Raw genomic sequence first — 22500 nt, 5'->3', positions numbered from 1 at the left:
CATCCTCCGGACTTGGTCACTTAAAAAAAAAAAATCCCCCCTTTTCTCCCCAATTGTATTCGGCCAATTACCCCACTCTTCCAATCCGCCCCGGTCGTTGCCCCACCCCCTCTGCCGATCCGGGGAGGGCTGCAGACTACCACATGGCTCCACCGATACATATGGAGTCGCCAGCCGCTTCTTTTCACCTGACAGTGAGGAGTTTCACCAGGGGGACCTTCTCGAACAGGCGCCCCGAGGAGGAGGAGGAGGCGCTAGTGCAGCGAGTGCGCCATAGTGCACCATACCAACATCCGGCTTCCCACCCGCAGACACGGCCACTTGTGTCTGTAGGGACGCCTGACCAAGCCGGTGGTAACACGGGGATTCGAACTGGAGATCCCTGTGTTGGTAGGCAACAGAGTAGACCGCTACGCTAGCCGGACGCCCCCGACTTTGTCACTTAACAGCCAGACTGGACCATTAGTCCCTCACGACGCATCATAACAACATGCAAACGAAGTTAACTAAGCCAGCAACACAATCACATCTTCAGATAACTGCTCAGTCAACACGGCCCGCAATAAAACAACGCACAGCAGTTGACACATTCTCACTTCCAACTCGTCACATATGGAAGCTTGGTCAGGACCCCTCTTCGTCACTTTGCAAAGCTCTGGGTGTGTGTGTGTGTGTTTGTGTGTGTGTGCGTCAACTTTCAACGTGGAGGGCAATTGTCATTTGGTCTCGCCCCATATCCGTCAGCAGACAAGCGGCTGCATACGCCCCATAGTTACACCCCCCCCCCAAATAATCACATATTCATAAACTAATTCTATCCTCTTCGAGATTATCCACAATTTTTTTAATTATCGATGTACAGAGTCTAAATCTGTTTTTTATTTGTGTTCATTCATTGCTAACACGCTAAGCTAACAGCTACAACTGTTAACTCACCGTAATATCAAACGTTCAAAGTCCCAAGTACTAAGTATCAGCTGCTCGGCCAACTCGCGTGGTTCAGGGTTATACTTCTAATTTAACAGACCTCTCCTACAAAATTATGTTTAATACAGAGTGTAATAAAAAAACTGACAACTGATCTAGCGTTCCCCATGCTTTGATATGCCCCGCCCCCGCACGCAGAGCGCGCGACGGGCGGCTTTCTCTCGTCGAACATTTTGTTTTGTCTTCCTCTGTCGTCTGTGTGGTTCAGTCCGTCGGAGTTTTTGGAGTGAAAACAGATTCGCAGTTGATTTTCGTGAGCTGAGGTATAACCCTGAATCACAAGAGTTGGCCGAGAAGCTGCTACTTCGTACTGAGGACGGTGAACATTTGATATTCAGGTGAGTTAACGGCTGTAGCTGTTAGCTTAGCTTGTTAACCACATTAGCAATGAACGCACACAAACGAAAAAAATAGATGTAGACTCTGTAGTTGTATATATAAACAGCCCGGATAATCGAAGAAGATAAAATTAGTTCATGAATATATATTTTATATATATTCTTTGTACCTATGGGCCATATGCAGCCGCTAATCAAGTAAAGCGCTGTGTGTGATCTCAGTCCTTTGTCTGCTCACGTATATGGGGCGAGACCAAATAACGCAACTACCCTCCACGTTGAAAGTTGACGCTAAAGGGGCACCCAGAGCGTCCATATGTGAAGAGTTGATAGTGAGACTGTGTTGGCAATTCCTAACAAAGGAAGGCAGCGTTGGTATGAAATATTCAAGGCCCCACGACAAAAATGCAACACAGAGGCCCCTGGCACAGTATTTCCATACCTCTTTGAGGTGGAACCAGCGATGGTCCCCATACAGAGGGGAGAATTGTATTGCTGCTGGACCAGCGTTGAGATTAATCTATTTAATGTCATCCCTAAGATCATCTGAGCTCAGACCTAAATACGGTTGGTTAGCAACTGGTCACTTTGGATATGATGATTCTAGTAGTCCGAGCACATGAAAAAGGTAACTGTGACTCATCATAACTGTAAACCAGTAGCGGTTCCAATTAGAGGACCCAGAGGTTATGTTAGAAATTTGTTGCGAGGTTTTAAGAATCAATAGTTAAAGTTTGATTTTAGCAACAGTGCTGCTGTAACAGTGCTGAGGTCTCTCTCTCTCTCTCTCACTCTCTCTCTCTCTCTCTCTCTCTCTCTCTCTCTCTCTCTCTCTCTCTCTCAATTGATATGTGAATCGATTCATTGGTTCTGTGATGGAAAATTAAGTTTTTATTGGAAAGTTTATTGTGAAGGAGTGACTTTGTTCATATTGTTAAAAGTCTGTTTTTTGTTAAATAAAGACTTGTTTTAAAATTAAAAAAAAAATCTCTCAGGGCGTCTGGGTGGCATAGCGGTCTATTCCGTTGCCTACCAACACGGGGATCGCTGGTTCGAATCCCTGTGTTACCTCCGGCTTGGTCGGGTGTCCCTACAGACACAATTGGCTGTGTCTGCGAGTGGGAAGCCGGATGTGGGTATGTGTCCTGGTCACTGCACTGGCGCCTCCTCTGGTCAGTTGGGGCGTCTGTTCGGGGGGGACCGGGGAGGAAAGCGTGATCCTCCCACATGCTACGTCCCCCTGGTGAAACTCCTCACTGTCAGGTGAAAAGAAGTGACTGGTGACTCCACATGTATCGGAGGAAATGTGGTAGTCTGCAGCTCTCTCCGGATCGGCAGAGGGGGTGGAGCAGCGCCCAGGACGGCTCGGAAGAGTGGGGTAATTTGCCGGGTGCAATTGGGGAGAAAAAGTGGGGATTTTTTAAAAAATAAAGACCTCTCTCTCTCTCTCTCTCTCTCTCCCTGTCTCTCGCTCTGGAATGCACTGAATTTGGTTTTTGAGGACCATTGCAATATGAAAACACAGTAACACAACAAAGATACCTAACTTATCTTTTTTTTAACTGAAAGTCAGGTTCTTTCAAGCAGTTCTACTGTTGTTTTTTTTTAACCGTCAAGTGTGCCAACACGTTGCTCATTAGAAGCCATAATTTCTCAACATTGACCTTGGCCAGCGCAGAGAAGATCCTGAATAGTTGAGATATCTTTGTGCCTGATTGTCACAGTTTTTGCCCGTGTCATCTGCTCCACAAATTTAGATCCCCATACAGCCAAAATAAAAACATTTTCAAATTTCCCCAACAAATAGTCCTAATGGATTTGCAGCCAAAATGACTCGAGACTCGGGTGAAAAACAGAGACTTATTTGAGCTTCTGGCCAAAAACATGTCATACGAGACTTCGCCTGACTGACTTTGCCCTCGTAATCTTATAAACATGTGCCTGTATGCTAGTTAGGATCCAAGTGTGCAGTTAATCACGGGGCATAATATATGAAAAGAGTTTTCTGAGGATGTATTAAAAAAAATGTAACATCTTCGCTCAGCATATAGATTGATATATAGATTTGCTGGCTTTGGTTTTATTTGTCTTTGCGTTTATACAGTACATGGCTCATTTGACGGTAGTTGGAGCTAGAAAACACAGTGAAACTAACCCCTATACCTATAGATTGTATTGATTTGCAAAATGGATTTGAGTTGAATATTATTATTATTATTATTATTACGATGGACAACCATCAAGCAAGTGTCGGCCCTGTGATGGCCTGGCGGCCTGTCCAGGGTGTCTCCCCGCCTGCTGCCCATTGACTGCTGGAATAGGCTTCAGCATCCCCGCGACCCTGAGAGCAGGATAAGCGGTTCAGATAATGGATGCATGGATGGATGGATTATTATTGGGGGTTTTTTTCCCCCCTTTTCTCCCCAACTGCAACTGGCCAATTACCCCACTCGTCTGAGCCATCCTGATCGCTGCTCCACCCCCTCTGCTGATCCAGGGAGGGCTGCAGATTACCACATGCCTCCTCCGATACATGTGGAGTTGCCAGCCGCTTCTTTTCACCTGACGGTAAGGAGTTTCGCCAGGGGGACATAGCACGTGGGAGGATCACACTGTTCCCCCCCAGTGTCCCCTCCCCCCTGAATAGATGTCCCGGCCGACCAGAGGAGGCGCTAGCGCAGTGACCAGGACACATGCCCACATCCGGCTTCCCACCCGCAGACATGGCCATCTGTGTCTGTTGGGACGCCCGACCAAGCCGGAGGTAACACGGGATTCAAACTAGCGATCCCTGTGTTGGTAAGCAACAGAATAGACCGCCACGCCACCCAGACGCCCTTTAGTACAATATTAGCATGAATCAGAGTGTGATTAAATGTGTGTGTGTGTGTGTGTGTGTGTGTGTGTGTGTGTGTGTGTGTATAAGTACATGTATGCGTATTCATGTGTTTGTAAAGTATTTTGCTTGGTCTGTATGCGGATAGTGCTGGAGTGAAATTGTTGAAGGCAGGGTTTGCGGATAGCCCCCGACATTTTCAGTGTTTGTAATATTAGTGGCATGTTGTGTGTGAACATTCAGTACTGTTGTCACATAGGGGATTTGAAGGAGAAGTTAAGTTTGAAACATGACAAACTGTGGTTACTCAAGCTGAACCATTGCACCCATTTAGCAAATCTCTCTCGACATCCTCGCTCCTATTTTCATTCTAGCCAGGCTGCAAACGTTTTTTTTTGTCTTCTGCCACCTTTCCCTCAAGCTAAGACATTGTCATTCACATGGAAAGTAATTGTTAATCAGAGATCTGCCGTAGCAATCGCAAAACACACCCACGTATAATTACCGGGCCTGAGAGCCATATCAAAAGTGAAATGTATGCCAACCATGAGACCGTTTCAACACTATGAGTCAGCGCTGAGAGGAAGTGAGGTCCCAATCAAAGTTTGCTTACTAAAAGAAGGCAGCGGGGGTTCACACAGTCACATCCGCTCCATGCCAAAGTAGGTCTAAGCTTGTCTTTGATGAAAGGGCATGAACAAAATACTCGCAGACACTAGTCTGCCGTCTTCAACCATTGGCATCGGAGGATTCCTCTGCTGAATCAAGTGATTTACTCCAAACTGCGGCGCATTCTTCCAAATCTCCTTTCATCTCCACACCAGTGATAAAAAAGAACCACCATTACTCTTTAAGAGATACAAGAACACAAGTGGTGATTTGTGAAGATCTCCATTATGTGGCGTAAACATCTGCCTGCCATTTGCAAGTTTACCTCTTTTAATGCCCCGTCATTGCTGCTAAGAGTCACGTGGAGGCGAACGGTCGGCGCTGCGGCCGAGTGGCCTGCAACTTAAAAGCGCTGCTCGAGCTAGTGAAAGGGAACCCCAAAGCTTTTGACTCTGATTTTTTATTGATAATTAGTTTCACCATGCTGCCACGTATTAACAGACCCAGCAAGACTAAGTGTTTTATCCAAGCTTTCCGTGGGAGGTTGAGACCTGCCATAGCCCAGCACAGCGACTCGGCCGGTTTAAGGACGGGGGAGATAGTGGGGGGTGAGGTGTGTGAGTCGAGATTAGATGTAGCCATCCAGGGTTGTTGGCCTAATTATGTAATAAAAGGAGCATTAATGCTTTGAAGTCCTAAGTGCAGTTGTCAGTTTCTTTGAAGGCAAATAGTATTTGTCATGTTCACTACCTCACAAATCAAATACCTTATACATGTTTTCTCCTCCCCAAAGTTAAAGACTGCCGCCCCCACCTACAAACATGCCACGGCATACACATATGCACCGATGCACGTGTGCACACACACGCACACACATCACCCCACCTCCTACTCCTTTACGGCAGCCTTGATCTGCTTGCTTTTTGGGAACTGGTGGGCCCTCAACCCCTTTAATGCCCTGCGTCAATCACTTACATATGGAGTTAGTCAAAGTCCCAAGGTCCCTGAGGAAAGATTTTGGTCTGACCCAAAGGTCTCGTTCTGTCACTTTCTAAAATACATGTGGGAATAAAGATGGCCAGGCACCTCTCATGAGATCCCATCTCAAGAGTCTTGGGTCCCTGGAATTTTCTGCCAGGAATATGCGTATACATGCCAAATAGTAAAAGATAATAAACGGCAAAACTGATTGAATGAAATTGTTTGATTAAATATATCTGTGTGTGTGTGTGTTATTAAAGTGTAACTAGATAATCCTATCGTGATTAAAAACCTGTCCAGGAAGGCATGTATCATGACAAACATATGACGATGTGTGTATTCAGTGAAATGTCTAAAATGATTTTTCCTTCCAAGCATGTTGGGTTAATGGCTGCTCCCGCCTGGTAAGGGGCACACAGCTAATATTCCATAACCTTTCTGCCAGTTTCGTGCAAGACTCCATAAGTGTGTGCATGTGTGAGGATGCATGACTGCAAGTATGCATATGCATCTGTGTGTGCGTGTGTGTGCGTGTGTGTGTGTGTGTGTGTGTGTGTGTGTGTATGTGTGCATGTGCACATTTGGGTAAGCATATGTTTATTATATGCATGTATGTGTGTGTGTGTATGTGTGTGAGAGAGACAGAGAGAGACAGAGAGAGCGAGAGCATGTCCCTGGGGAGTCAATTCTGCTTTTAAGCGGTGATAAAGGTAAGTTTTCCATAACATGATGGGGCCTCCTCAGGCTACAGACCCGTTTTCCCAGTCATTTGAATAGTAAGCTGGTCCCACCGGAGTTTATTTCCCCCTTGAAGTTCAAACTCATGTTAAATGACTTCCTTGTTCCTGTGCAATCTTTTTTGACTATATTGTTGAAAACCAGGTGACTTGCCCTCGGGCGTGGCTTTATAAAGTCACATCCTGTATGCTACAGAGATCCTGTGGGCTAGCCTGGATGTCTCCATATCACGGGCTGATGTCTGGAAGGTTTATCAGTTGGTGGCTGGGAGATTAGTCAGTGCTAACTATCTGCAATTCCACTTCAGACATGAATTACGGGTCGGCTTAAAGGCATTACTTGTCCCCGGTGTGCTTTCACCGTGGCTACAAATTACAATGAAATAACAAAACGGTGTTATAGCTATTTCGTTACTGCCTATTTCCATATTTGATAGAGGGTCAAACTTCTTGAATCAGGCCTCCAAAATAAAAACACCACTAGAGTCATTAAATGAATACATAACTTTATTTAAATAAATGCTTTGTCATAACAAAAAAGGACAAAGGTTAAAAGAGTACATAAATTACAAGTTGAATAAATATTACACAGTGATATTCACTTTAATAATTTGAGATTTTTTGTCTTTTTTATTTCTTTTATGTAGTTCCAAATGCTGACCATTTTTATTCCCACTATCCTCCTGTCACCGATGGGTTGATTTCACAAGCCAGTGAACACCACATTATGAAAACCAATTGTGTTGTCGCATTTCATCCAGAAAATGTTATGCATTCAGAAAGAAACCAGAAGTTACTGTACTACTGCTGTATGAAAGGTGATTATGAGTTCAAACCGAGTAGGAGAAGTGAAATCTGAGGAACGTACTACATTACAAACAGGAGGACGTCTGTGAAGAACACTGTCAAAGTCCAGAAGCTTCAGCTCTCAACGGCCTAGCATTTATACATACATGAATAAAAAAATCATCTAAAAACATATTCACATGTTGTTGCATGCTAGTATCTGATTCCATATTCAAAAACCGTTTTCCTTCTCATTAAGCCGTTAGCAGACCTTTTTTTTTCTTCAAGATGACACAATCTCCAACCAGCTGCTTGCTAAAATTGGAATGGAAATTTCCCCTGGTTGCTGTACTGTGTTCCATAGATTTCCAAGTCTCCTTGTAACTGTCTTGCTAATGGTATCTACTGTCATGCAATTGGTGACCCCATACTGGGGAAGTGGCTAAGCCCTGATTACGACCCCTGCCCATGGCGCGCGCTCTCGTTTCCTCTCCTTTCCTCTCCTTTCTCTGTTGCATTTTTACCCACAATCTTTCTCTTTTTCTCCTCGTTGTGCAATAGGCTGTGAGAGCATGTGCCATTGCTAGTGTGTGTGTGTGTGTCACTTTCTGTCTATCTATTATTCCTAAAGGATGTTGCTGTATTGGGAGGTCCCAGGCATGGGCCGCATGGCCCCTGTCGAAAAAAAAAATCCCTCAAAACACCCCATTTAAAAGGTACGAACAAGATAACACAACATTTAGCTTTGTGGTGGTGTTTTGTTTTTTTTTGTTTGTTTTTGTTTTTTTTTGTTTTTTTTCTCCCCCTATTAACTTCCTGACACCACGTCTCAGGATGTCATGTTTCAATATCAATATTGAATAACTGAAATTAATGCAAGTTCTTTTTTTTCTTTTTTTTTAAAGTGATGGTAGGGATTTGGTGTAGGAAGCAGGGCGAGGAGCCTTGATGTTGCGTTCAGAACCAGAGGCCATTTTGAATGCAAATGGCTTTTCTTAATTGCAATTAAAAGAAAAAAGTTGTTCTCTTGAAGCGGAACATCAACAGCTTGCCTGCACATGAAGAGAGAAGCAGTCTTCCTGCCCTTGTGATGATTTGCCTCCCAATTCTGACATCCTTTGGCGTCCACTCTCTGGCATTCATATACATTGGCAGTCACATGAAAAAGCAATTATCTTAGCTTATTGGTTGTTGAAGAAAGAGAAGAGGGAGGTTTAACTGGCTGTGGCTACACAGCGGTTCCTCACAAATCACTCTTGTCCAGAATTGCCCTGAGGGTCAGGGAAGGATTACTATGGATCCGCAATGCATTTGTGACACCATTTATAGGACCCTATCACATTGTTCTTCGCTGCATCACAATTAGACCTAGTCATAACAAGGACTCGAAAGAGGAATTTGCCCCCTATGACTTCCATGTCACTTTTACGTCACTATTCAAATGTGTTTGCATGAAGGAAGGCACTCTGACTTACAAACAGAGATAGTCCTATTGGTCTTCAAGTGACCTTGTTGCTATCTGTTACCTATTTGTTTCAACCACACCTCTAGAGGAGAAAAAAGCTGCTCACTATTTCCCAATCTATATTTTTTTACATTGTTTTAAGAAGTATTTCAAAGGCAGGATGACAGGTGAGAGGCATGCAAGCAGAGGGGCACGATAGGGTTGGACTCTTTGACCGTCCTGTTTTCAAATGACTTTGGGCCATACTCCTTACAAGCGACAAGAACCAATTCAGATTGTTTACAAGCTAAAATATTTCATTTCTTTTCCAAGCACCAATACATTTTTGTCGTTTGTTTCTAGAGGCAAAACAACATTCAATAACTAGAGTTAAATGTAATGTAATACACCATGGTTACACTGTAATAGCAGTACTTACGGGACACCACTTGGTAAAGGAACATGGCTCAAAAGTGGGTGGTCGTTACTTCACTGAAGGCAAAGAAAACAGCACAAACAACACCATACAAGACTGCACGTCACACAGCTGAAACAGAGAACCGAGAGACCTTACTGGCAAGTGCGAGCCCGATCACGCACTCATGTGCAACGCAGCTGAAAATATATGGAGTGATGGAGAAACTGTTCATCGGTTGGTCAACGTCAGAATGTCTACTATGATCATAGTCTTGGAAGTCGTGCGAATCGGGCCGCTTTAGCTGAAAACTCAAGTTAGTCTTTATTTCACCAGTAGAGTCGGTGCTCTCTGCTGAGCTGCGTGTTGCCCTGCATGGCGGTGTCTGTTCAAATAGGCACAGTTGGCATGTCAGGCTAGCTACATTGTCAAAGAGCCACTTACATAGGTTAATCTGTAATGATCTGTTTACTCTTTTTGTTTCCAGACACTCGCTATGTCCCGAGACATTCTTTACATAGGCTAGTAAGAGAAGTCCAGCCCCAAGACCAGTTCAAGCACTAGCGATACTTATTGTGACAAAAAAAAAAAAAAATTAAAAAAAATGAGAAAGAAAAAGGACATTCTTTTGTAATAGGCTCACTCCATCATACACCTACAAGACTCAAAAACAAACTGTACACACTGCACCCATACATACATTCATACACACTTTTTTTTTTGTGAAGGTACACATATCTAAGCAGGTTCCCCTATTCATAAGTGCTCTGACAGAACCAAATACTCAGACAGAGACCACTGTTACAGCAGATCCCCATCTCATGTTTCTTTTTCTTTTTTTTCTTTTGGAAAACAGATAATAAAAAAAGAACAAATTACTCTGCCAATCCTCCCAAATTCCAGCTATCTCCTCAGACACCAGAGAAGCGTCGGATTCGAAAGCCAAAGATCGTTTTGTCTAGAATCATTGTGCCTCGTGTTACTTTTTTTTTCTTTGCAATTGTCTTGTATTAACTTTATTTGATACAAAGTATTGCATTCAAACCCCAAAATTCTATATAAAAAAAAATATATCCATGACGTGCATATATTTTCATGAAACTGTAGCCAAAGGACCCAGCTCATAGACGAGGCCCAGTGTACAATAGTCAAGGGGTCTGAATCTTCTGGGGGTTTATTTACCCTCATTTGGAGATGAGTGCTCGGTCAACAATAGGAAAAAAGGAAGTAGTTACAGGTGTCTGTTTTCAGCCTGTTCTTTCGTTTGGATTGTTGTTTGTTTGTTTTTGTTTTTTTTCCTTTTGAAAAAAAAAATCTTGAAGTGACTGGAGGGTGGAGCAGACAAGTGTAACTGGGGAGAGGAGGAGGTGTGGGCCCTGGGGCAGGTGGTGGTAAGAAGGGATAAGGACAAGGGGTTTGTGTGTGCGTGTGTGTGTGTGTGTGTGTGTGTTTGTGTTGGGTGGGGGTGGGGGTAGTAAACAGTTCCTGCCCCCAGTTTCACTCATTGTTGTTGCTGCTGCTCTCCAGGTCTTTACACTGAATGTCCCCACCGCTGTAGTCTGTTCCGGGCAGCTGAACCCCATACTTGTCCACACACCAGCAGATACCTCGTTTGCGGCCGCGGGAGGGCTTGCACTGCGGGGGGGGGGGGGGATTGCAGATGAGTTTGTTGAAGAGGGGTAAAAGGGTGGTGAGGTGAAAAAGTGATTTCAAAGGGATAGCGGGGATGGTGAATGGGGTAGATGGGATAATGTCGGCCACAATAACAAGGAAGGTCAAGTCAATTTTATTTGTATAGCCCAATATCAGAAATTACAAATTTGCCTCTGTGGGCTTTACAGCAACACAACATCCTGTCAACATCCTGTCAGAAGGTGTAAATACTACATGTCACCCCATTCAATCAGACCTGTTTCGGGAACATTCGCAACAAATTTCCTTCAAACATTGACAAAATCTGAAGCTCACCTGCTTGCGCTTGAAGAATCCTTTCCTGTCGCAGTTGGGAAGGTACAAGGACAGAGCCATGACACGAGAGGTGTCCTTCATCCCTTGAATGATTCCATCCAACTTTCTCCTGCAAGGACCCTTTGAGAGACAGACAACATGGAGTTATAACAAATCACTGGCGTACGGCGTTTTACTGAAACCATGTTTTTTAACATCATATAATAAATGGATTGCAAGGTGGTTTCATGTTATTGTTTGCAGATTGTACAAGATGAAATGTACCCTGAAAATTTGAAATCAATTAACCTTGTCCCTATTATAACACAGACATCATTATAATTTGCTAACATGATGCGTGACTAAAACTAATCTAACAGAAATTGTGTTAGCAAAGATTAATAAAGGACTAAAGACATGTCCTGATTTCTGCAAGTGAGAGATGTCCTCAGATCACATTTGAAATGTTGACTTTAAGCTGACCCTTAGCCTAACCCAATTTCTTACATGAATCTGACTGTATTAATGATATGACGGCCCGGGCACATTATGTCGAATGCGGTTCTTTCACTTGCAGAAATCGGCAGAACCAATTTTAGAGGTCTCACTTTAAATACTTACAAATTCTGGCTCATGCTTGTCAATGGGGAGAGGGGAGTAGTCCATCGGGGAGCCCATGGAGCGCTGCTTGCCTTGCTTCCGTTTTAGCTCCTTGCGTACGGCCAGGACTTTTTTGCTGTTCAGAATGTCTTTGGGATGGAGTGGCACTTTGGCCGGCTGCAGCTCCTCTGTAATCTCTGTGGTCATGGCATCCTCGTGTTCTCGGGACTCGCGATCTGTGCAAGGATCAAAAGCACAGGGTCAGGTGATATCCCATCTTAAATTTGATGCTCTACCATTATAAACCACGTGCGGGTCACAGTGTGTTTATGGGTGAGGGTCGAGTAGCCCTAAATTGTAGGAGGGTGGTGCTTGCGACTGAACTGGCTTGTGTTACTTACTATAAACGGTTTGAAAGCAAGTAATTTATGTGAATGCTACTAATCCTGTGTGACAATCCACGAGTGACCCATAATCAATAAGTATGCTTTATGCATGAAAAATTATAGCAACAAAGAAAGAATAGGGATGTGGTTGTGTGGGTGTTTTTACTCTGCAAGCAGAATGTAACTAAAAAAGCAAATATGACTAAAAGTGGATGATGAATTGAAATTTCCCTGGAACCTTAATTTGATTAAAATTAACTGATGTTCTTCATTTGCATTCTTTCTTCACCACATAAAATGTAAACTAATTTATGGCTTGTTATTTTAGTGCTTCAAAGAAGTATGTGACCAAATGCTTTTCCCAGGGTTTTTGGCCACCAAATGTTGCTTTCCCATTTGTTTAGAGAGGAGGGGGCAGGAACCAAAGATCAACAGCTGATGAACTCATACATTTAGCCCGAGGGTCCAAACCCATCTCATCCTATCCCCCCCCCCCCAATTCTAGTCATGTTGGTAACAGAAAAAAAGGCTCTCGTTTCAAAAATGCATCGTTAAAGTATAACAAGGTGATGTGGTCTTAAACCTAGCAATTAAAAATCATTAAAAGCAGAAAAAAGACACTGGGTAGTGCAATGCAGTAAGTAAGCTGTAGACCTCTGCACCCCAGGAGAACAGCATAGGGTGTTTCACAACAACCAAATTTTGAGCCTGTAAAAAAATTCGTTTACATGCTTGACAGCCTAAACAGCAATGAGATCTGAAGCAACCAAACTACTTAGAGTAACTTCACATGCATGCAGCAGCTTATTGGAGATACTATATTGAACTGGAAAACATTGCCAGCTTAGGAGAATCAAAGTTTTCATCATATACATCATGTACATTTATATCCATGACTGTACATTCTTGTCAGATTTCAGGAGTTCAATAAGGCAGTTTTCTCTCCCCCAGGGGGCACTACAATCTCAGGGATCCTAAAGTCCCTCTTGATGGAACATTTGGGGGTGGAGGTCCCTTATCCCCCAACGAGCCCTTCCCCTCCTGCTCCCATCTTTGGGGCTCAGCCTCTTAAGCCTGGACCCCCAGCCAGAGGTTCTTTGAGGCCACAGAAAGAAGCCCTCCGCTCCCCCCGTGGCTTAGCTGTCCCATAAGTACAGAGGTATTGTGGGTACTTTGCCAGGACCAAAGTGGCAGAGGTGGTGGTGCCAGCGGATGACCCTGGTTATATTTATCTGACAAGGAAACCCGCCATGGTGCAGAGGGCCAGACGTACTGAACCAGAGAGGAATGTTGGCCAGGGAATATATATTGCCAAATGTTGTCGAAAGAAGGGAAAAAAATCAACCGCCATACCAGCTATACCATTATATGCACAGGGATCTGCGAGAAACTGTGTTGGGAAAATGATTACCTCAAAGCCAACTTTGCTGACTGGCCTGTTACTACATGGTCCTTTTTTGAGAAAGGAAGGCATGGAGACGAAACAAGGACGCGGGCTCCCAGGAACTGATGTTCAAAGAGCTTGACACAGCATGAGCGTCTGGAGCCTATGGGAGGGGGGCGGGGTGATTACCAGAATTGGGTCTCTGGCTTCTGCGCTGCACTGTCGTCTCTTTGAAATTAATCTCACAACTCATGACTTGGCAGGCCCCAGTTTGTGTTTGGATATGTCCTTGCGTCTACCCGCTCAGACTACGAGGCTATAAACTGCTATAAATAAATATGTCAAACAAGCATTCCTATGTACATGATGCCTGGGACCATGGTGGAAAAACTCTTTATTTCTGCTGTTCAGTCCGATCATTCCTTTGGACGCTTGATGAAATTGCCACTTTAAACGGCAACGAGACACACCTAAAATCAGTTGTTGAACATTTCTGCCGCATTTTTTTTTTTGGATGTCTTGAGTTACGGCCGTTCAATTGTTCGCTGTGAGAACATTTCTGTTTGTCTTTAGAGATAGATGATACACAATGCATTTAATCTAAGATTATTTTTTCATCTCAATATCTGAAAATTCATGATCCCAATAATCCAGAGTGAATACAATTTTAAAGCCTATGAAATCAACCTGCAGCTGAAAGATCGGACCATCCTTGGCCGCAGAGCGTAGCATTTGTGCAGACAATTGTGTCTGTCTCCTTTTCTCTTTCTTTTACTAAATCTCCAAATTCATTTTTTCTGAAGTGGGCTCTTCAGTGTAGCCACAAAAACTCAGTTTTTCCATGCTCAGGGTCCCCAGCTTGTAAAGGAGGCTTAAAGGGTCTGTGTTTAACCACTGAAACTCAGCCAAGACACTGGACAGGAGCCAAGTGAACCAAGTCACGTGCAACTCTTCCATTCAGCTGAGCCCAAAGCTGTATTGCTATCTCTCCTGCTCCCTCTGCTCAAGCTAAAGTTTTCATTAGTACAAGAGGAGCGAAGTAGCCAAAGGAGGTGCACCTGATACTTTTCTGTTTAAAAATTAACATCTGTGCACAATTATGCTTCATGAATATTCCAAGTTTGTTACAGGCAATAGCCCAAGCATGAAAGATAAGCCAACCCTTCTTTAAGTTCCTCTCTCCACTGGGTCATTATGAGTGTACAGTAATGCCACTTGCTTCGCAAAACCAGACAGGACAATGAGTTCTTCCCACCTTCCGCTGGATTTACTAACATAACACCACATTTGTTAGGCACTACCTTTGATTAAGTCAGTCTCTGCGCAGCATCTGAAATTACATCTTTACAAAATCCAGGGTATTGAATAGAGATGCTTAATCTCAACAGGGGGTAGGACAAGATAATAGTTGGGATAAATGAGCTGGAAGGCCTCTATCAAATAAAGTGCAACACTAGTAAACCATCCTTCAGCCTTTGCCTGGTTTGCCTACTTAATATTTGAAGGCATGGCCATGGCCTGATGACCTCGGAGATTCTAAGACAGAAAGGGAGGTGTGAATAAGACAGGCTGACAATGGAGTTGTGCAAGTCAGTGAGGACATTTTAGGGCAATCCAAAGCTTCGGTCCTTGTGGGCCATTGGTCAGTGACCGCAGCTGTTGCTTTCTGAGAACACCATTAACACTGACAGTGATCCACAATTAAGCTCTGCAGTTGTATGTATTCACACCTTAATTCTCTACAATAAAGGTGCAAACAGCCTTTAACGTCTTCAAAACAAAATCTTGCACAAGAAAGAGGACAAAAAAGGTGACTTTGATTCTTTTTGTCCAATGTGAAGCATCATGTGCATAACTTGACAGCTGTAGGTGTTCACTAGCCAGGCCAGAAATCTGTATTTTTCCATTCACACAGACAATGCAAGGAAGGAGTATATAGGAGTATAGGGAGACTGAGGGTTAGATAACCAACGTGACAACTTTATACACAATTTTTACCAAATGTTCAGTCCACAGTTGTCACAATTTCTGTCTTCCATTGAGCATCAGTGGAGGAGAATTAAGTTTTGATGTGTTTGTCATGTTGTTTTTGATGGAAGTCTCATATGGCCCCCTTTCTTAAGGGAAACAACACTTCCCATGGTACTGTACGCATATGGTATGTTCACTGCAATCAAAAAGTTTCCTGCTTTTTGAATGCATTGTATTAATAGCATCTAGAACAATTCAAGGATTAATTACATAACAATACTCTTGAGGGGATGTAGGCAAAACACAAGAAGGCAAAAGCTAGAAAACTTGTTGAACTGCTTGCAACTTCTGCGGCTGAACTCAAATTAAGTGCAAATTAATACTCAATCCCAGTTGAAACCAGTCATGCAAAAAGGACATTATCAGAGTAATGCATATGGTTGTTCTACTGTATGCTCCTAATTTTGGTCTGAGGTCTCATCCCACATCTGAGTTTGGGTTTTCAACAAGCCACACGGACAGACGCAACCTCTTTTTGGGTCACCATCACCACAACACAATTGCTGGGTGTGACGATATTCTAACTCCCAAATGGCAGAAGCAGCTATTTTGGCTTGTGCTGAGCACTCCTGAATTCACTGTCCAAAGTTAAACTCCAGGCAGCCTCTAAAGAAACATCCCAATGGGCAAGGAACCAGCGTCAACATCAATTTGGGGTTAACACTTTCTTTGTAAAGAGGTCTACAGTAGCTGACTCACAACAGTCTCATGACATGATTCACGTCACATTCATGCATGAGCAGTTCACCTTCATAGGAATCTTATTACTTCTTTGCACAGTACATGACTGGTTTTAATGCAAAGGCCCTGGAGCAATGTAATATTAAACAATGTGAAAGATGACACTGACATTTCATGCCTTAATGGTAGCTGTCTATTTTTGACGTATGTAGCAGCACTTGGATTTAATTTGAATGATTTTTTTTCTGATGATGATTGATGATGAAAATGCTCCCCCCCCCCATAACCCCTACAGAAAATAGGTTGTTGAGGGTCATGTAAAATTCATATGTGTCAAACGCAGCTACCTTCAGGTTAACACATAATGTTTACTAATTCTACCCAACATGCCTGATTTCTTTATCCAGTAGATGACAGCTCAACCATCACATACCCAGAAATTCATTTCACTTGTTCAGGAATGCAAATAAAATGACTGGTGTGTTTGGAAGAGCACATGTGTAGTTTTGCAGAATGTTCTTGTAACATGTTGCCTTCTTCTTGCATGAAGGATGTTGCAAACTTGATATGAATGTATCATACAAATCCCTTTTAAAAGAAATTAACACGTGATGTTTGATATTTGACTTCAGTTTTTCTGCAGTAGATCTTATATCCATCTTATGTGGTCAAACCTAATAATATAAAAGCAGCAGCAATAATGATGAAACAAGAACAGAGAATAACTGCTAATGGGACCATGGTTATGCGGCGGGACAGGGAACAATAAAAGAGTCATCCAATCTAGCCAATGAGTAACTCCAAAATCTCAGATGGGTATTGGAGCCTGTTGAAGCCCATTGTTCTCAGACTATAGAAACACGAGAGGCCCGTTTTTTTTGTCACACTCATGACAGGGAGTTTCAACAAGGTAAATTCTTCTGTAGGGCAAAGAGACGGAGGTGATTTCAACCACTTCATCTGTTGTGCTGCGCGGCATCCTGGTGTTGGCAGTGAAATTAACACGGACCTTCTGAGTCCTATCACAGTTATTCCACTTTAAAGCCCAGCATGTGGACATCCCTGCCTTTACTGAATCACATGCTCTTGGTAGGGAAAGACTACTGTGTGCACTGATTTTTTCCACAGCTGTTCCCAATAGCAGGCCAGGTGTCGGTGACCAGTACATTCTGAGAAGGCCACTGTAAAACTTTATAGGAAGAAATCAGGTGGGCATGCCAAAGAGGTTCTTTGCTCACCAGCTGCAGGTACAGAGAGGTACGATCATATCCAGGTGAGAGCCTATCCCAAAATGAGACATGTAGAGGCAAATCTGGTAGTCTATGCATAATGTTTCCAAGAAAACAGGTTTCCTGTTTTTTAAGGAACCACATTTTCAAGAAACTCTTTGCCCCCCCCCTTTGTTTTAAGTCTTAATGTATATCTTGAAGCGCCAAGCCTGCTTATTGTCGTAGCGACTGAAATGGTTCTGCTTGGCTCTAGCTGTCACTGAGGTTCGAGGTGAGAGGAACAAAAAGCCACACAGAGCCTTTCCTTTTGCACAAGCTCGTCATATGTGTGTCTAAATCCATGTTTAACAGTGGCATGTGTGCATGTGTGCATGCAGCTTTTAACAGTAGACACAAAATGGTAGTTAGTTGTTATTACACTAGTGTGAGGCACGCAAGAAAAGATTTCTATTGTCATTTTACAAAGCGAGAAAAATGTCCCATAACATAGCAGCTGCTTCAATGTCATTGTGGATATGACAAAGTAAAAAGGTTGTCTTTCTGAGTTTAAGTGCATAATTGCAAGTTATTTGACACCATCCTTGGAGTTGAAAGCAACCAATAAGAGTGTATGCATTAAAAGCTGTTTTTGGAATGGTCTGGGTGAGAAGTCTGCATTTGCATTTTTTTAAAGAGACCATAAACAACTAAAAAGGCCTGGATATTGTCAATAAAGGCATCAAGTGTCCTTTTATGCAAATAATAAGTAAGTGTTGCATGCCTATCCATGTACAGTTCTTGCACTCTGAATTTGGAGCCCCTCCCTAATCATCTTTTTGTTTCTTGGCAAAGAGCAATCTGTTCAAACATAAGGCTCATTCAGAAGCTTGAAGGACAAGGGGCCTGGTGCCATGAAGTCATATCTGTTGGCATGGTTTCCAGGTTCTGATTTGCTTATGGGGGGCTAACGAAGTCTGACTGCCCATACACGCATACCACCCTCTGTGCCTCATGATCCAAGTAACCCCTCGGATCACAGTGAAAAGGCTGAGGCATGTCACACTGATGCACAGTTGTGGCACAAATTTAGCCACAGTTTGATGGTTTGTGTTCAAAGAATTGAGAGGGGGGGGGGCAAGAAAAAAAATAGAAGGAAACTGTGGAGACAGTTAAGATTCCTTTCTCACATTGTTTGGCTGATCCAGTCAATATTTAGTAGGCTTCAGCTCTCAAGGCCTCCTGAGTATGGAGGATACTTGAGCTCCTCCTCTTAGTGTTTGCCCTGCTTAGCTGGTACAGCACACGAACGGCTGCAACCCCACACCACAGGAAACCAGAGGCTCACCTCATCAATTCCCATCCAAGGAACCATGTGATGGACGGCCCTTCGGAGAGAGGAGAGGGCCTGAGGCATTCTGCTGAATCACTGCGTTGCGATTGAGCGCCCATGCAATGAATGCACAGCCGGGCTGAGGAAAAGACACTGATCACCGCCGTGGGACAGTCGACATCCATGCATGTGGGCGCATGCCCGCAGGCACAGACAAATGCACAGAGATAAATGTCAGAAGAGTCATCATTCACAGCCATTGAACACGAGCACACACGTGCGCATGCACACACTTGCAACACAAACACAAGTGTAGTAGCACATGTGTTTGAATTCATTGCTGAAGTTCAGCCGCAACTTGACGCAAAGTAAAGACCTCCAGATGATTTGGTTTATTGCCGAAAGTTATGGAAACTTCTAGTCTTGGGGGATGTTTTCTTTAGAACAATAGCTCGTGGATTAACAGTATTCTGTTCTAATCTTGTTTCCTGTTGTCCGAAAGTAGTCCAGAGGAGATATGAGCTGCATGTAAGGTGCAAATAGCCTTCTGAGTCTGTCAACAGCCAAAATGAGCCCAGTGGTATTTTACAGAGAGCAGCCCGTTGCCAAAACCTTTTTGGCAACCACCTACAGTTGTTGGCACAGAGCCAGGATGGGCAGTGAACCTCTATGATGCATCTAGAAATATAGTAAATCATTCACGGCCACTGACTCAATTTGCAAATCTGGGATTTCGGCAATCCATTGCAACCGTTGATCAAGGAAATCATCTCTCTCTCTCTCTCTCTCTCTCTCTCTCTCTCTCTCTCTCTCTCTCTCTCTCTCTCTCTCTCTCTCTCTCTCTCTCGCTCCCCCCGCAGATTTAATCCGGGCAGTAATCCGATACTCAACATCAACCCTGGGGGTATTGACAAAATCTGTCTAAATTCCGCTTTAACAAGACGTGTTGGCCAAAGGATAGCGCCCCATTCCCTCACCTGTAATTAAACACCCAGATATTTCGGGCGCTAAATCATTCACGCAGCGACAGATAGCTTTTAAGGCGAGGGATAATAAGCAGGTATATAGGTGTGAAATGGGCAAGAGGGCGCACTGACGGCTGTTCGTGCTCTCGAGCGTTCTCACGTGGAGGTGGAAGAGGGAAGGAGCTCCAGGCAGCTACAGGAAGACAGGCGTACGCGTCAAGGCGGCTGCGATTCAGTGGTCCCACAAGTCTTCGGGCATATAAACACTTGCCACAGAGCATTTACTGAACAGCGGCAAATCCTGGAGAGAGCCACGCGGGGATGCGAGTCGCGTAAAACCCCCCACCGTGCCGGGTTTTACGCACACACGCGGCGCAGCGAACCGTCCGCAATCCGGCTAGTAAACTCAGAGCCATTGTTAAAGTTTTGCCATAAACGTTTTGCCCGGTAGACTACACACACGCACACACACGCACGCACACACACACACACACGCGCACATATGTGATGGATGCATTCATCCCCATAATAGTGGGATGCTGAGCTCGTGACAAAACGTGAGGCGCAATTTCCGCCTCCGCAAAGACTCAACGGAGAGTAGCCGGTTTTATGAAGGATTAAAGCTCATTACATGGCGCGTAAAGTGCCATCTGTCAAACACGAGATCTACCAGAGGGGCCCGGTTCGTCTCGTCAGTGGAGACGAGTCTATTTAAGCGCCTCTGTCCCGTTTGCGTGCTGTTCGCTACCATGATGGCTGTTATTATCATTGCACGTCCAAGAGAAGGCATGCAGCGGGCCAGTGCGTCTTACCTATGGGCGGGTGGGCTGGTTTGTATCCTTTCTCGTTGGTGCATATTCCTCTGCCGTGCAGCAGGGCGTGCAGGGGTTTCTCCTCGCCGCTCCTCGGCAGACAGCGCAAGCCGTGGGTGCATGTGCCCGTGTAAACGCCGCACGCCTGCCCCTCGGCCAGGGCGCACGTTAGGCAGCAGCCGCAGCCCGGCTCCTTCACCAGCTGGCAGCCGACGGGCACCGGGGGGCACATGGACAGCGCCTTCTGGTCGCAAGGCTCACATGGCACGTATGAGCCCAAGCAGCCGGACAGCCCCAAAAGAAATGTCACCAGGAGACAGAAACTCAGGAACATGTTTGCGCCTCGTCAGTAGCAGCCTACACCTCAGATGCGGGAGAGATACAGAAACAAAAAAAAGTAATCGAAAATGAATGCAATTGCCACGGCCAGATAATCCGGAATTTTTAAAAGCTAAAAAAGCCTTGTAGTCTTCATCCAAAAAAAAGAAAAAAGAAAAAAAAGCTAAAAATGTGTAAAGGGGGGGGGGCTGTTCCCCATAAACCAGGGATCAATGAAAATAACCAGTTTAAGGTGGATGCAGTTGTTGCGTTTTCGTTCTCTCCGAGGTCGGGTCTTCTGCAGGAGCAGGGCAATTCTTCTGCACACACACAAGAAAAGAAAGATGTTGAACTTCTCCCCCCCCTTACAAAGTGGATTCCGGTACTTTCTCCTCCAGAGAAGTTTCCTGAGCAGACTGATCAAATTGTGAGCAGCCTTGCCTTTTTAAAAACAGCCGAACCCAAACCCCTAACTATGAATACGCTAAACAGCAGTGAAGGGAGGCGCACTTGTTCCACAGCTTGGCAGGAGGCCAGCCATTTTTTTCAGCAGCAGCAGGAGGAGGAGGAGGAGGAGGATCGCTCTTTCACGCCGAAGTCTCAACTGATGCCAAGTGCAAGAGGCAACACCAGAAACAACACTCATCAAAACATCTCTGTAAACCACTCCTCAAAACCTGTAACGAGCTTCCCAAAGACAATAAAGTCGGGTTTTTGTTTTGTTATATTGTGAGCTGCGCACCACTCAGCACCTCCTCAAATCCTCCTCCTCCGACTTTGCCAGTCAGATCACGGGGATTAAAAGGCGATTCCCGGTAGGTAGCCTATTGTATGGGCCGAGGGGAGCAGGCAGGAGCTCCATCATTTCTCCCAGACGTTCAATTCCGCGCAGCCGCGAGGAAGGACACGAGCCTGTCACTCTGAATCTCCTCCGCTCAGCGTTATCGCGCGCGCACGCAAACACACACGCGCGCGCGCACACACACACACACACACACACACACACACTTGTTGAGAAATCTCTCCTGGAGGGGAAATAACGTCTACCGACAATCCGCAACAGCAGCAGCAGCAGGTCTTTACAGACCGAAGAGCTCCTCGCGGCTGCGTGACTTCAGGATCTGAACCGAAAATCAGTCTGGACAGAGACCGACGCGTCTCTTCATCATTGCTTCACTACTGATTTTAGCTGAAGATCCGGTTTGAAATGAGATGCGCATATGCTTGCCTTCTTTTCTTTTCTTTTCTTTTCTTTTCTTTTTTTCCTCTCCCCATCTGCCGTGATAGTAGCCTCTTCGCATTGCAGCGCTCGCTCTTCTCTGCTTTTACATAACGAGAGCACTTGCAGGGGAAGCCCGTTATATCCTAAAAATAAGACTACGTTAAAATGCTGCACCTGTTGACTTTATTGGACACCGTTAGTAAGACAAAGGTGGCAAACTGGGAAATACTGAAAACAGCCTAGTGGTGTGTGTGTATGTGTGTATGTGTGTGTGTGTGTGTGAGAGAGAGAGAGAGAGAGAGAGAGAGAGAGAGAGAGAGAGAGAGAGAGAGAGAGAGAGAGAGAGAGAGAGAGAGAGAGAGATAGGTGTGAAAGAGAGACGCGTGTGTGTGTGTGAGAGAGAGAGAGGTGTGTATGTGTGTGTGTGTGAGAGAGAGAGGGGCGTGTGTGTAAGTGTGTTTGTGTGTGTGAGAGCGAAGAGAG

At 44.5% G+C, this 22500-nt stretch overlaps 1 protein-coding gene across 1 annotated transcript; it reads right to left on the bottom strand.

Moving 5' to 3' along the window:
• Nucleotides 1-6977: 6977 nt before the first annotated feature.
• LOC130120715 (insulin-like growth factor-binding protein 5) lies at nucleotides 6978-21336 on the bottom strand. Its single transcript, XM_056289411.1, has 4 exons — nucleotides 20478-21336; nucleotides 11702-11916; nucleotides 11102-11221; nucleotides 6978-10768 (listed from the first exon to the last, which is right to left on the bottom strand). The coding sequence occupies exons 1-4, from the start codon at nucleotides 20809-20811 to the stop codon at nucleotides 10631-10633; spliced, it is 807 nt and encodes a 268-aa protein (XP_056145386.1). The 5' UTR covers nucleotides 20812-21336; the 3' UTR covers nucleotides 6978-10630.
• Between the last annotated feature and the right edge of the window lie 1164 nt (nucleotides 21337-22500).

The sequence above is a fragment of the Lampris incognitus genome, chromosome 11 (genome assembly GCF_029633865.1).
Source record: "Lampris incognitus isolate fLamInc1 chromosome 11, fLamInc1.hap2, whole genome shotgun sequence".
Lineage (NCBI taxonomy): Eukaryota > Metazoa > Chordata > Actinopteri > Lampriformes > Lampridae > Lampris > Lampris incognitus.
Note: the sequence above shows the minus strand (reverse complement) of the source record. Positions and strands in the feature narration are given on the sequence as shown.